The following is a 15,224-nucleotide window of genomic DNA, read 5'->3' as shown; positions in this document are numbered from 1 at the left end:
TGTCAGAACTAGCAGAAAAATTCAGGAAAGTTGCAGGATACAAAACCAACATACAAAAATCAGTTGTGTTTCTATAAACTGACAACAAACTATCTGGAAAAGAAATAAAGAAAACAATCTCATTTACAATTGCATCAAAAAGAATAAAATATCTAGGAATAAATTTAACCAAGGAGGTGAAGGATCTCTACACTGAGAACTATAAAACATGGATGAAAGAAATGGAAGACACAAATAAATGGGAAGATATCCCATGTTCATGAATCAGAAGAATTAATATTGTTAAAATATCGTACTACCCAAAGCCATCTATAGATTCAACGCACTCCCTATTAAAATTCCAATGGTATTTTTTATAGAAATAGAAAAAAAAAATCTTAAAATTTGTATGGAACACAAAAGACCCCCAATAGCTAAAGTAATCCTGAGACAGAACAAAGCTGAAGGCATACATTTCCTAATTTCAAACTATATCACAAAGCTATAGTAATCAAAACTGGTTGTATTCACACAAAAAACAGACATATTGACCAATGGAACAGAATCGAGAGCCCAGAAATAAATCTATGCATATACGGTCAACTAATATTTGACACAAGAGTCAAGAAAAGTTAATGGGGAAAGTATAGTCTCTTCAATAAATTATGTTGGGAAAACTGGATATGCACTCAAAAGAAGGAACCTCTTTCTTACACCACTCACAAAAATTTACTTGAAATAGATGAAAGACTTAACTATAAGACCTGAAATTATAAAAAATCCTAGAAGAAAACATAGGAAAAAAGCTCCCTGACATTGGTCTTGGCAACAATTTTTTTTTGGATATGACACCAAAAGCAAAGGCAATAAAAGCAAAAATAAACAAGTGGGACTATATCAAACTAAAAAGCTTCTGCACAGCAAAGGAAACCATCAACAAAATAAAAAGGCAACCTACGAAATGAGAGAAAATATTTGCAAATAATATTTAGGATAAGGGACTAATATAAAAAATACATAAAGAACTCATATAACTCAATAGGAAAATAATACAATTTTAAAAAGGGTGGAGGTGGGGCTGGCCTGGTGGCACAGTGGTTAATACGCACGTCCCGCTTTGGTGGCCCAGGGTTCACCAGTTTGGGTCCCATACATGTGGACATGGCACCAATTGGCACGCCATGCTGTGGTAGGCATCCCACATATAAAGTAGAGGAGGATGGGCATGGATGTCAGCTCAGGGCCAGTCTTCCTCAGCAAAAAGAGGAGGATTGGCAGCAGTTAGCTCAGGGCTAATCTTCCTCAAAAAAAAAAAGGGCAGAGGAATTGAATAGACATTTTTCCAAAGAAGACATACAAACGGCCAATAAGTACTTGAAAAGGTGCTCAACATCACTAATCATCAGGGAAATGCAAATCAAAATCACAAAGAGATATTGCCTCACATCTCTCAGAATGGCTGTTATCAAAAAGACCATAGATAACAAGTGTTGGTAAGGACGTAAGAAAAGGAAACCCTTGTGTACTGTCAGTAGAAATGTAAACTGATGTAGCAACTATGGAAAACAGTATGAAGGTCCACAAAAAATTAAAAATAGAACTAACATATGACCCAGCAATTCCACTTCTGGATATATATTTGAAGGAAATGAAATCGATATCTCAAAGAGATGTCTGCACTCCCATGTTCATTGTGGCATTATTCACAATAGCCAAGAGATGGAAATAACCTAAGTATCTATCAACAGATAAATGGATAAAGAAGAATTGGTATAAGGTCATGCACCAAGTTTCACTCAACAACAGATTGCATATACAATGGTGGTCTCACAAGATTAGTACCATATAGCAAGGCATGACTGTACATACATATACACACACAATGGAACATTATTTATCCATAAAAAAGAAGGAAATCTTGCCATTTGAAACAGCATGGATGGACTTAAGGGCATTATGCTAAGTGAAATTAGAGAAAAACAAGTACTGTATGATCTCATTTATATGTGGAATCTAAAAAGCAGAACTCGTAGAAATAGAGAATAGGATGGTGGTTGCCAGGGGCTGGGGGAAATGAGGAGATGTTGACCAAAGGGTACAAACTTCTAGATATAAAACGAATGAGTTCTGGGGATCTAATGTACCGCATGGTGACTGTAGCTAACAATACCGTATTATGTACTTGAAAGTTGCTAAGAAAGCAGATCTTAAATATTCCCACCATACACACACATACACAAAAGGTAATTATGTAACGTGGTGGATGTGTTAACTAACCTTATTGTGGTAACCATTTTGCAATATTTGTATATGTATCAAATTATCACATTGTAAACCTTAAACTCATACCATGTAATACATCAAATATATCTCAATAAAGCTAGGGGGAAAAACTGGGCAAGAGGTAGGGAGGGACTTGAGGGGGCACACTGCATTCTGAGCTATGTAAACCATACAATGATACTAGTAAATAAGGACAGAAATAGGAACACTAGTAGCTGTGTTCATCAGGAATTGCAATTTGTATACATAATACTCCATTAGGTAAAAGTATCAAAGAATTGGACAATGAGGATAGGAAAAGCTACTACTTCATACTGGTTATGTGATCAAAACAAATAGCTCAAAAGGATAATATAACAGATAAGAACACTAATGCAATGAATAACATTGCATCAAATTTTCCAAAGTGAAAATACTAAAAACAAAAGAAGACATTGACAGTGAAAGTATCTACTATATTTCTCTGGGTCATAGTTAGATCAAGGAGCAAAAAGTAAAGATATATGGAGGATTTGAATAAAATAATAAATGATTTAATACTTATAAACTTTGTACACTACAAAAAGAGAATATTATATATCTAAGTCCTCAGAGTTCATGGAGCATTTAGTAAAATCGAGTGCTACTTAGGTCAAATAAATTTTTAAATAAATACCCCAAAACAGAAATTGTTAAAGTCATACTTCTGACTACAAAATAAACTTTTTAAACCACTTTTTAAAATGTTCTAAATATTTTATGGGTCAAGAAAATTACATTTTCAATTACAAACATTAAAAATCATGAGAGTCAAGAGTGTGGTGTGCACATGCTCCAGCCCTCCTCTTGCCCTAAATCCCCAAAATGATGAAAAAGATACACGCACATACACACACTTAAAAGCAAGAAGGAAAGCCTTTAGGGAAACTTAAACCAGAAGAAGTCCCTGAAATCCACAAGCAGATCAGACCATGATAGACAGAACACTAGCCTCCCAAAGATGTTTGCTTCCTAATCCCAGAATTGTGAACCTGTAACATGGGAAAAGGGAATTAAAGTTACAGATGGAATTAAGGTTGCAATCAGCTGACCTTAAAATAGGAAGACTAACCTGTATTGTTCAGATGGACCCAACACAATCACTTTCAAGTGTCCTTAAAAGTAGAAGAGGGAGGCAGAAGAGGAGGTCAGAGTGATGTGAATTGAGAAGGACTTGATCTGCCATGAGGAAGGGGGTCATGAGCCAAGGAATGTAGATAGCCTCTAGAAGCTCAAAAGGCAAGTAAATGGATTGTCCCCTAGAGCCTCCAGAAGGAATGCAGCCTTCCCAACATCTTGATTGCAGCCCAACAAGACCTATATCGGACTACTACTCTGCAAACTGTAAGACAATAAATGGGTGTGTGTTTTAAGCCACTAAATTTGTGGCAATATGTTACAGCAGTAATAGAAAATTACTAGTTTGGTCCACCTTCCCACAAGTATGCTATGGAAACAGATCAACAAGCAGTTTTCATGGAGCCTCAACCACAATTTTGGTTGCACAATCAAGAAGCATGACACTTTCACACAAAGCAAACACCGTGATAGAAAGGAACCAAACTCAAGACATGAGAGAAGTTAACGCCCAAGGCAACAGACACAAAAGAGCAGAGCAGGCATTTGTAATAGATACCCTATCTAGAGCAAGGTAAGATTCTAAAAAAGAATGGAGCAGGAATCATGAAAGTTAAAAATTTGATAATTGAATTGGGAAAATTCATTGGCTGAGTTGAATTGCAGAGTGGCACCACTTATGTGTGAATTAGTGAGATAGAAGACCAAGAAGAGGAATTTTCCCAAAACACAGCACAGAAGGCTAAAGAGATGGAATATACAAAAGAAATGCTAAAGGACATGGAAGACAGCTCTACTATCTGAATTATCAGAGGATGGACTCTATCCTATAAAAAAGAAACTGACTCTAAAAAGAAAATGGGATGCAGAAAGGAATACTTCATAAAGAAAGTAGTAAAATTTACCACTAAGTCCCAAAGGTATTGATGACAAAAATTTTAATAGCAATCTGGAACTAAAATGGCCAAGAATAACAAGGGAGTTAGTGGACAGTGGGAAAGAGGGAGAGAGTGGACTAAAAGCATGAGAAGATCCTTGCCCGATAGAGGAGAAGCTATAGATACCAATTAACTCAAGATGTTGTTAGAAAAATATGTTTGAGTAGGTATATCGTAAAATTAAGAGTAATTATTAGAAAATACAAATAAAAGGGGAAATTTCCAATCATTTGGTGGAGGGGAGACTCTCAGAATAAAGAAACCTCAATCGATCTAGCTCTGTGCTGAAGGAATAATATACAACGATTAATTAAGGTGTTTCTGGAATTGTAAGAATGGTTTATTATTAGCAAATCTATGACAATAATACATCAATAGGTCCAAAGGAGAAAAACAGATAAGCATCTCCATAGATGTTAAAAATTCATTTGATAAAATTCAGCATTCGTCTTTGACTAAAAATACAATTTTAATTAAACTAGATATTAAAAAGAAATTTTGAAAACTTCATAAAGAATGTATCAAGTATCTAACTTAAACCAATATCCCACTCGCAAGGCATTCCCTTAAAGTCAATGTCAAAGATGCCCACCATTATTTAACACTGTTCTAGAAGTTCTAACTATTGTAATTAAGGAGGAAAAAAGTAGAGACAGAAATTTGGAATGGAGGAAATAAAATTATCATTATTTTTAGATTATACGACTGTCAATGTGGAACATCCGAGAGAAGAAATTGAAAAACTGTTAGAATCAGTAAGAGAGTACAATAAAGTGGCCATTACAAAATAAATTACTCTTAGAAGAAGAAATCTGATTGTCCAAAAACAGCAGGTTGTCAAATAAATTATGATGTATCCATATAATTAAATATTACTATGTGGCCTTTAAAAATAGTGAAAATCTAATATCATGGGCTCACTATATGTAAGTGACAAAAAGCAGTTTATTAAAAAAACACACAGCAGTAAATATGTACACATACATGTGAAAAAGTTAGTAAGATACATGCCAAGATAGTTAACAGTGACTATCTCTGCATGGTAAGATTATAAGGGAGGTTTATTTTCCTCTTAGTTGTTACCTGTATTTTTCAAATTTTCAACATTCGAAATTAAGTAAAGCACATTTTTTACTCAGAAAATTTACAAAAAAATCACTTAATAATATGAATCATGCCCAATTTCACAAAAAATAACAATGCAAATTAAAACAAAATAGGACAAAACATCTAGATCAAACTTATGATCCTGGATTGGATCCCACTTCGGACAGACCCGCTGTGAAAGTTACTTGAATTACAAGGGGGAAGGGATTTTAAGAGGGAGCAGATACTTAGATGATAGTAAGAAATAAATGTTAATCTTTGATAATGTTATTTGACTATGTAGGAAAATGTACTTTTTTAGAGGTACACAATGAAGCATTTAGAGATGGAATGTCAGAATGTCTATAATTTACTTTAAATATTTAAGCATAAAATGATAGGGGCCCGCCCTGTGGCTGAGTGGTTAAGTTCGTGCGTGCACTCTGCTTCGGTGTCCCGGCGTTTCGCAGGTTCGGATCCTGGGCGTGGACATGGTACCGCTCATCAGGCCACGCTGAGGCAGCGTCCCACATGCCACAACTAAAAGGATCCACAACTAGAATACACAACTATGTACTGGGGCGATGTGGGGAGAAAAAGCAGGAAAAAAAAGAAGATTGGCAACAGTTGTTAGCTCAGGTGTCAATCTTTAAGAAAACAAAAAAGATAAAGTAGGGGGCCGGCCTGTGGCCGAGTGGTTAAGTTCACAGTTTCCAATCCTGGGCGTGGACATGGCACCACTCATCAGGCCACGCTGAGGCGGGATCCCACATGCCACAATTAGAAGTACGCACACCTGGAATATACAACTATGTACTGGGGGGCTTTGAGGAGAAGGAAAAAGAAAAAAAGATTGGCAACAAATGTTAGCTTAGGTGCCAATCTTTTTTTTTTGAGGAAGATTAGCCCTGAGCTGACTACTGCCAATCCTCCTCTTTTTGCTGAGGAAGCCTGGCCCTGAGCTAACATCCATGCCCATCTTCCTCTACTTTATATGTGGGACGCCTACCATAGCATGGCTTTTGCTGAGTGGTGCCATGTCCACACCGGGGATCCGAACCGGCGAACCCCAGGACACAGAGAAGCAGAATGTGCAAACTTAACCACTGTGCCACCAGGCCAGCCCCTTAGGCGCCAATCTTTAATGAAAAAAAAAAAGTGGGTCAAATAGGAATTTTTGTTTCCTAAAGATTAAGAAAAAAAGTGTGATTATTTTCCCCTACCAAATTGGGAAAATTCAAAAATATAATACCCAGTGTTGGTAGGTGGGACTAAAATAAGAACTCTCATTTACTCCTGGCAAGAATGAGAAATTACTACAACCCTTTTGAAGGGTAAATAGAGAAATTCCTTAAAAATAGGCTTACCCTTATTTCAGCAATTCCACTTCTAGGAATTTTCTTCTAAAGGAATTATTAGAGATATACATAAAAATATGACCATGAGGATGCTTGTGTTGTGAAAAATTGAAAATTATAACGTCTAACGTAGAAAACGGCTTAATCAATTATGGTACACCCACAACATGGAACAACATACAGTCTCAAATATTGTACTTTTGGGGAAAAAAATGTCTACAATATAAAGTTAAGTGAATAAAAGAATACAAAATTGTATATGCAGTAGGACTCTAATTTTGTAAAATGTGATGAAAACCTGACATCTACGCAAAGCCTAGGGGGAAAAAGAATGGGAAGAAAATACCAGATGCTAATAGTGGTATCTCTAGGTCTCTGAATCAGTTGAATTTAATTTTCTTTCTTATGCTTTTGCATATTTGCAAAATTTCTAAGTTTGAACATCTTTCACAAGTTGAAAAAGTTGTCTTAAAATAGAGCTAATGTAAAAATATTTTATATTTAAAGAAACATGCTTGTATTATTGGTGTATATGAGAGAGAGAGAGAACTTCTTCCACATTATGCTAGATAATTGACATTCATGAATGAGAACCCACCTAGAGGTCCCTCCGTGGTGTCTGTGCTCAGGGGACTGAAACAGCCACCGTGTGGGAAAGCTATCCACTGCCCTCATAGCATCCTCCCCCCATAATACAAATATCCCTCTGGGGGCATTTATACACTCAAGCAGTTCCTAGTGTATACTCTTAACAAACAAGCCAGGAGCTTTTCTCTTTAATTTAAAAAAAAAATTAAAAAAGGAGAGGAAAAAAGGGAGATGAGAAGTGAAGATCAGAGAGCTCACAATTTTTTTTAAAGGAAGTAAGAAGAGATAAAAGGTAGGGTTTTTTTTCTTTAAGGCATTAAATAAATAGAGGGAGAAAAAAGACAGCTGGAAGAAGCTCTATTTCAAGAAAAAAGCAATAGTGGATAGGATCTATGAAAAGTAAAACCACAAGAAAGAAAAGATCAGAAAAAAATTAAATGAGGTAAGTGTGATTTCATAATCAAGTCAACAAATACGCAAGAAAAACATTTGTTTTATTTTGTCAAAGTTTAGTTGAGAGACCTAGAAGAACCAAGTTCTAGAAGAGTCCCTCCCCCTTCCTCCATTCAATAAGTGTTTATTCAGAGTGTAGTACGTGCCAGCACTGTGCGAGGGGTCAGGTACTGGGACTACAAATATGAATAGCACTGACATAATCTTTGCTTTTAAAATGCTTATCAATTAGTGACAGTTACAAATAAACAACGATAAAACCATATGACAGGGGATGTCAAACACTCATGTCTACTATAAAAATGCACACCACGTGATAGGTGCCATATCGATGGCATTAACTACTATAAATGTTACTGAAAACAACGAACTAGAGAAAGGTGAAAAGAGAAAAACGTAGTAGATGAAAACAGAAGAAATAAATAACACCAGTTAGTTTTTGTCCTTAATGATTACAAGTGCTAGTTATTTTTCTATCTTTTCAAGATAGCCATACTGTTATTTCTTGTATAATTAAAACGACATTTGCGATATTAAAAAAGAAAACATGAAATCATTTTCCAAAAATTTCAAAGAAATGTTACCTATTTTCTTGCTTATTTGAAGTAATTATGCCATAATTTGAAAAAGCCACAAAAGCCTTACTTACCAAGATTTCTTTCTCAGAAGAAGAGAAAGTAACTTCTAAAAGCACGGAAAAATAAGTGCTTGGCAAAATGCAAATCCTTGGTTTCAATTTAAAGCAAAACCTTAGAAAGTTTTGTGCCATCTGCTGGTCCTTACTGGAATTACTCCCACATGTGAATTTCCCTTTCAAAGGTCACGCGCAAAGCACAAAGGTTTTTCTGGGCTACAGACTAAAACAGGTATCAAATTTTAAAACTCATATGAGCAAGCAGCTTATGACAATTTCAGTGTGAAGAAAAATATTTTCCTAAAACAATACTTACGTGTAAGCTTTTGCAGCCTTAATGTTAAATTGTCACCAGAGTGGAAAGTTAAGAACTTTGCCTATTTTCTATTATCGCCATATTTAACATTTTCAAAATAATTGCAAGTACCATTATCAAGCAGTTTCAGAGCATTATTTTAGCTGGATGAGATACTTTAAAATAAAACAAGCTTAGGTTCAAGATTTGTGTTTTAAAAAATCAACTGTCAAGGACAGTTTAGTAGTTGATACATATATAGCCACACCAGGGGGGAAATTGTGTCTTGTTTCTCCACATTGTGACCAACATTTGGTATTATTAGATGCTTTAATTTTTAATACTAGACTCTAGAATAATAAATAACACTGAGATCCTGGACTAGTTAAAAAAATCAATTTTCTAAAGGCCATTTGGAATAATCTTAGAACGATATCAACAGGAGTTGACACAAAGAGAAAGTGTCTGCTTCACCAGATGCTCCAAGTAGCCACGACTGATCCCAAGACTGTCCGCTTAATTGAGGTTCTGTAAAGAACTGAGTTAAATAATCATTCTACAATTAATCCCACTGTCTGGCATTACCTCCTTGTTACAAAAAACAAGTTAAGACTACACAGTTTGACCCATGACAAAGTTGGACAATTGGGTAAGAATCACTTCTGCTTTCTGGAGGAAGAGAAAGACCAGCTTCTTCCTATTAATTCTTACTCATCAAATAAAACAGGAAGTCTTCTCAAGCCTGGGAGGGTCAGCAAGGAGTGGATGGGTCTCTGCTGGACCAGCAAGAGCAGACAGCTGGAGAGCAGTGGGTATCTGTGACACCGGGAAACCAGATTTGTGAAATGGGCAGAGGAGAAAGGGGCCAGCTGTAGCTCTGAGGGAATTTCAAGCAACACTGGACTAAAGTCTTTAAGAAAATACACACTCACACACAGCAGCACAGATTTGGTCACGTAACACGGTGACTTTCAACGAACACTCGTAAGGGCATTGCATAATAACACTGGTTTTTAGGAACAAAGAGATTATTCTTTTTGAGACTGTTATAATTCTTAAAAATGTCTTTAAGAAGATGACAAAACCCACAAAATTCAGGTAATGTGGAAGCAGCATGGCTATGGAACAAACAGACAGTACTGAGCTGACCTCTTCACAATGCCTCCTACCAGCTCTGTGGCTTTGGGCAAGTTGCTTAACCTCACAGAGACTCCACTTATTCATCTGTAAAATGGGAGTGAGTACTTGTGACTTATAGGGAAGATAAGAATATAAAGTGGATGGAATAGTGACTGACAGAAGAGAAGTCATTACAGTAAGGAGCTTTGGAATTCTCGGCAAGCCTTCCATCTTTATGTGCTGAGGTGGAAAGTAAAATGCAGAATGGTAAGGTACAGAGTGAGACATCATTTGCATAAAATCTGTCTGGCACATATTTACATAGGTTATCTTCTTGCCAGGCATTGTTCTGAGTACTTTACAAGTATTAACTCACTAAACCCTCATAAAGGTGCTATGAGATAAGTACTACCATTATCCTCACTGATGGGGGAGGGAGGAGCAGTAGTTAACTGTCCAAGGTTACACTGTTGGTCACTGACGGGGCTGGGGTTTGAACCCAGACACAATCTATCCCCTGCATCTGTGTGCTTCAGCATTACCCCACGGTACCTTGTAAGACACCATCCATCCTATGAGACACACACAGAGGAGAGACACAGAGAGAGAGGAGCAGGTCTTGTGAAAACAGAGGCAGAGATGGGAGTTTTGCAGTCGCAAGTGAAGGAATTCCTGGAAACACCAGAAGCTGCTTGATTTTGGACTTCTGGCTTCCAGAACTATGAGAGAATAAATTTCTGTTGTTTTAACCCACCTAGTTTGTGGGAATTTGTTATGGCAGCCACAGAAATCTAGCAGAAGGGTCTACATACAGAGGCTGACATATGCATAGAAGTCTTTTTTCTGAGAGGATACTTAAGAAACTGTTATCTTTGAGCAGAAGTACCCAGGGAGAGACATATTATTATTCGCCATTTTATGCTCTTTTGTCCTGTTTGAATTTTTTAAATATGCGCATGCTACTATTTTATGCATTTTTACTTTATAAAAATAAAGTAGTATCATAGTGGGATAAGTAAAATAACATAGTCTAAGGCCAGTAAATATGTTGTCCCAACGTAGATAGAGGTAAGACTGCCTTTCTCTTTCCCTGGAGAACCAACAGATAAATATTAATGTCTACCAACAGTTTTGAAACAAATTATATGAAAATTATCAATATCATGGAATATACAAACCACAAGAAATAAAATTGATAACAGATATTAAATAATGATATTAAATTAAGATCTTCTGCTGAGTTAAAAAAAGACAAGCCACAATCTGGAAGAAGACATTTGTAACATATACAACCATAAAAGGATTAATATCCAAAATAAATAAAGAATTCCTACAAATCAGTAAGAAAATGACTAACAAACCCAATAGGGGGATTAGCAAAGAATAAAACAGATGGATAAGATGAAGGGAAATGGAAATAGCTCAAATACATGACAAGGAATACATCCTCATTAGAATATGAGAAAATACAAATTCAAACAACCAGGAGACACCATTGTACACTCCTGAGATGGACAAAAATTAAAACATTTAATAACATCAAATGTTAGTCAGAATACGAGGGAACAGCTCTCACACATGTCCAGGGATTCTGACTTAAATAGTCTGGGATGGGGCCAGTCATCAGTATTATTTTAAAAGTTCTGCAGGGGATTTCATTCCAGCCTGGTGAGGATCAAGGCACTCTTGAGACTCAAACTCTATCCTAAACACATCGCCCTCTAGTGGTCCCTGTTTTCTCAACTGCATCCCTCACACCTTGGAGTCTTTGACTCTCACTGCTACTTCCAGATCACTGTTCCTCCCTCCAACCCTTGAAACTTACCCCTTCTGGTTACAGTCATCCACAGAGCCCCATCACTACCTCATTTGCTGAGTATTTTAGCACCGCTCACTGTGTAAGTCCAACATCACCCCTATTATAATTCTAGTGATTTCAATAGCTACGTAGAGATTCTTTCATTCCCCTGGCTTCTTAGTTCTTTGATATTCTCTCTTCTAACAATCTTGTCCTGCAACCTACCTCAGCCATGCATTCCCTTATTACACCCTAGATATTATTATTACCATTGGCTGTACCCTCTCCACAATCTCAACTGCCGGCATCCCACTTTCCAGCTACCACCTCCCCCTCTTTCCTTCCAGTGCCAACGATTCCCCAGCCCCACAGCCCTAGACTGAAAGGTCGTGATCTATCCTTTTAATCATCCTTCTGCCTTCACCCTCAGCTACCTTACTCCTCTTTCCTCAACTCAGGTTAAATTCAACTCACCGCTGGACTATACTGAGCCTGAACAGCTGAATGTAGTTGGAAGAAATACACACTTTGCTGTGACAAGAGATTTTCACATATTGAGGTATATGGGGTAACTATTCAAGTTCAAAACTGATTCAGCTTGAACTAGAAAGCCTGACTTATGGCCTATCAAACATACATTGTACATCTGCTTATCCATTAAAGTAAGGAATCACTCTTGAGATAAAGAACGCATACTTCCCTTCCTACACCCTCTTGGCAACAACACCCTAGTGGTAACGCCCGGTTTAGTCCCTTTCCTGGCATCAGGGTCATGTTGATCTGCTAATTTGCAACTGAGTATCTCTTTGAAAATGTATCCTGGGCGTGTTTAATGTATCTTCTTATGTTCTAAAAAGATATAAAACTGTACTGAAACCCATGCTTCTCTGGAACGCCTTCTAAGTCCTTCCCGGGTTACAATCCTCATTTTGCCTCATAATAAACTCACCCCAATTTTGATTTATAGGTTGGTTATGGGTTATTTGCATCAACAGCTGACTGTCTCACTTGAAATTCATGACTGGGTCCCAACCTCAAGATGAGCAGCAATGCTAGTAGTCTTCCTATTCCCCTCCCTAGCCCATTTACTCTCTTCTGTCTTACACCTCCTCCTCTCTGTTAGCCATCCAACACCTCCGTCCCTTCCTCATTCTCAGCTGATGATACTTCATTTTTCATGAAAAAAATTAATGCAGCCTGAAGAGCATTTCCACATCCTCCCCCCAAAACTCTACTAGCCTCCCTGCACCTGTTCTACTTTACTTTCCTCTGTCTCCTGAATGAATCCTCTGTGTCAAGAGCCATTTCTTCCCTAGTAAGCACTGAATCCCATTCCTGTTTGTCTACTCCAGGAAATCACTCTTGCAATTATCCTCTCTCTACTGCATCATCATTTTTCTGCTCTAATGTATGATTCTGTAGGGGAGAAAGACATTTCCTCTACCCACTCTGGGTCCTTCTGCTCAGACTACAAATTAAATTGACATGAGACAGAATAACAGGAGAAAATTAAACAAAGCTTTATAACATGTATACATGAGAGAGACCCAGAAAAACTGAGCAACTCACCAAAATGGCAGAAGCTCTCACCTTAAATACCATCCCCAGCTAAAGACAAAGGAGGATGTTGGGGGAAGGGGGAGTCAGTTATGAGAGATTACCAGAAAAGTACAGTAAACAAGAGTAAGGTTATTATGTAAATTTAAGTCCTTACCTTCAGCATTGATAAGAGTTTTTAGAGATACAGTCATCCCCTCTTCTTCCTGGCATAGAGAGGGAGACACCTTTACAGATGGAGATTTCCGTTATAATGTAAACGTTTCTTCCAAAGGGTAACTTCTACTTTTCAGAGTTTCTCTCACGTCTGCAGTTTTTAAAAGTAACCAGCCAAAAGTAATCCTCATGCCAAAGAGACATATCTTCAGGTGGCCAATTCCAATCCCCCACAATTCCAATTAGCATAAATGCTACTATTTCTCTAATTTAAAAAAAATTGCTTCCTTTTAACCCACAACCTCATCCTCTTTTCTCCTCATTACACCAGAACTCCTTGAAGGAGTTGTTTTTACTCACTGTCTCCAATTATTCTCCCATTCTCTAAAATCTTCTCCAATCAGGTTTCTTTCCCCACCACTCCAGAAAAATAGCTCTTATCAAGGTCACCAAGGACCTCCACATTGCCAGATCCAAGGGTCAATTCTCAATTTTCACCTGAACTATCAGCAATATTTAACACAGTTAAAAGATTTTGAAAAGTCTTCTTACTTGGCTCCTGGGACCCTACACTCCCCTCCTCCACTCCCACTCCCACACAACTCCCTCCAATTTTCCTGCTTAATCACTAGCATTCTTTCCCAGTCTCTTCTGTGTTCCTTATCTCTCTAACTGCAACACCCAAGACTCAGTCTTGGACTTCTCTTCTTCAACTCCATGCACTCTCATCCTGGTCCATGGCTTGAAAAACTATTTATTTGCTGATGACTCCCCAATTACTATCTCCTGCCTAGACTTCTCTCCTGAACTCCAGACTCCAAGTGTCTGCTAAACATTCGCTAAATTGTTCTTGTTGAAAATCAAATGCTTGAATTCTCGCTACCTCAAACCCCAAACCTGCCCCTTTTGCATCCTCCTTGATCTCAATAAATGATATTTCTATTCTTGCAGTCATTCAAGTCAAAATCCTTGCAGTAATTTGTAACTTCTTTCTTTTGCTCAAACTCCACATCCAATCCATAAGCAAATTTTGTTGAGTTTTTCTTTGAAATATATCCATAAGCAAGACACCTCTCATGCCCTTCACTACTCCCATAGTGGCCAAACCATCATCATCTCTCACATAGGTAACTGCAGCGGCCTCCTGTCTGGTTTCTCTGCCTCTGCCTTCACCTCCATGCATCCACCCACCCCGAGCCCATCCCAATCCAATTAGAACCAGAAGCTAGAATCATGGCACACTCCTACTCAAAAGCTGTAAGGATTCCCTTCTCAAAGTATAAGCAAAACGCATACTGTGGTGTGCAAGGCGCTGCCTGGTGTGCTCCATCTCTCAGTCTCCACTACCTCTATGGCCTCATCTCCTTCCACTCTGCCGTATCCTCCTTATGCTCCAGTCACACTGGCCCCCTTACCATTCTGCGAGTGCACCAACCATGCTCCCACATTGTTCTTGCAGTCCCCTCTGCCTGAAAATGTCCCCAGATATCACCATTGTTCACTCCCTTACTTCCTTAAAATCTACACTGAAATGTCACTTAGCGGCAGGGACTTCTCTGTCCATGGTTGCTCCCCATCATTCTCTAGACCTTACAGACTCTACATCCTGCTTTATTCCACCACCTGATATATTATGTAGTTGCTCTATCTCCCTTTCAATGGAACGTAAGTTCTCTGAGGATAGGACTTTGCTTTGCTCCTTATTGTATTCCTAGCACCTAGAGCAGTTCTAGGTACAGAGCACATGCTCAAAAAAGTTTTGTCGAATGAATGATTGAACCACACTACAGGACAGTTTCACAATACCTGGCGAAGGTGAACTGGCTGTTCCATTTCTAGCTTGGGATACAAGAAAACGTACAAACATGGCCATTGCAGCACTGTA

At 37.9% G+C, this 15,224-nt stretch overlaps 1 protein-coding gene across 3 annotated transcripts in view; it reads right to left on the bottom strand.

Annotated features, from left to right (window-relative positions):
* Nucleotides 1–15,224, bottom strand: part of LOC124232970 (toll-like receptor 6) — a 30,876-nt gene that overhangs the window by 12,778 nt on the left and 2,874 nt on the right. For 2 of the 3 annotated variants that reach the window (XR_006886947.1, XM_046649947.1), the window contains exon 2: nucleotides 13,341–13,389. Coding sequence is in view for 1 of the 3 variants with exons in the window: in XM_046649947.1 (XP_046505903.1) it covers nucleotides 13,341–13,349 (9 nt within the window). In the remaining 2 variants the exon portion in view is untranslated. Of the gene's footprint in view, nucleotides 1–8,429; nucleotides 8,522–13,340; nucleotides 13,390–15,224 lie in introns of those variants that run through there. The other variant, XM_046649948.1, reaches the window with a different exon arrangement.

The sequence above is a fragment of the Equus quagga genome, unplaced genomic scaffold (genome assembly GCF_021613505.1).
Source record: "Equus quagga isolate Etosha38 unplaced genomic scaffold, UCLA_HA_Equagga_1.0 146_RagTag, whole genome shotgun sequence".
Classification (NCBI taxonomy): domain Eukaryota; kingdom Metazoa; phylum Chordata; class Mammalia; order Perissodactyla; family Equidae; genus Equus; species Equus quagga.
Note: the sequence above shows the minus strand (reverse complement) of the source record. Positions and strands in the feature narration are given on the sequence as shown.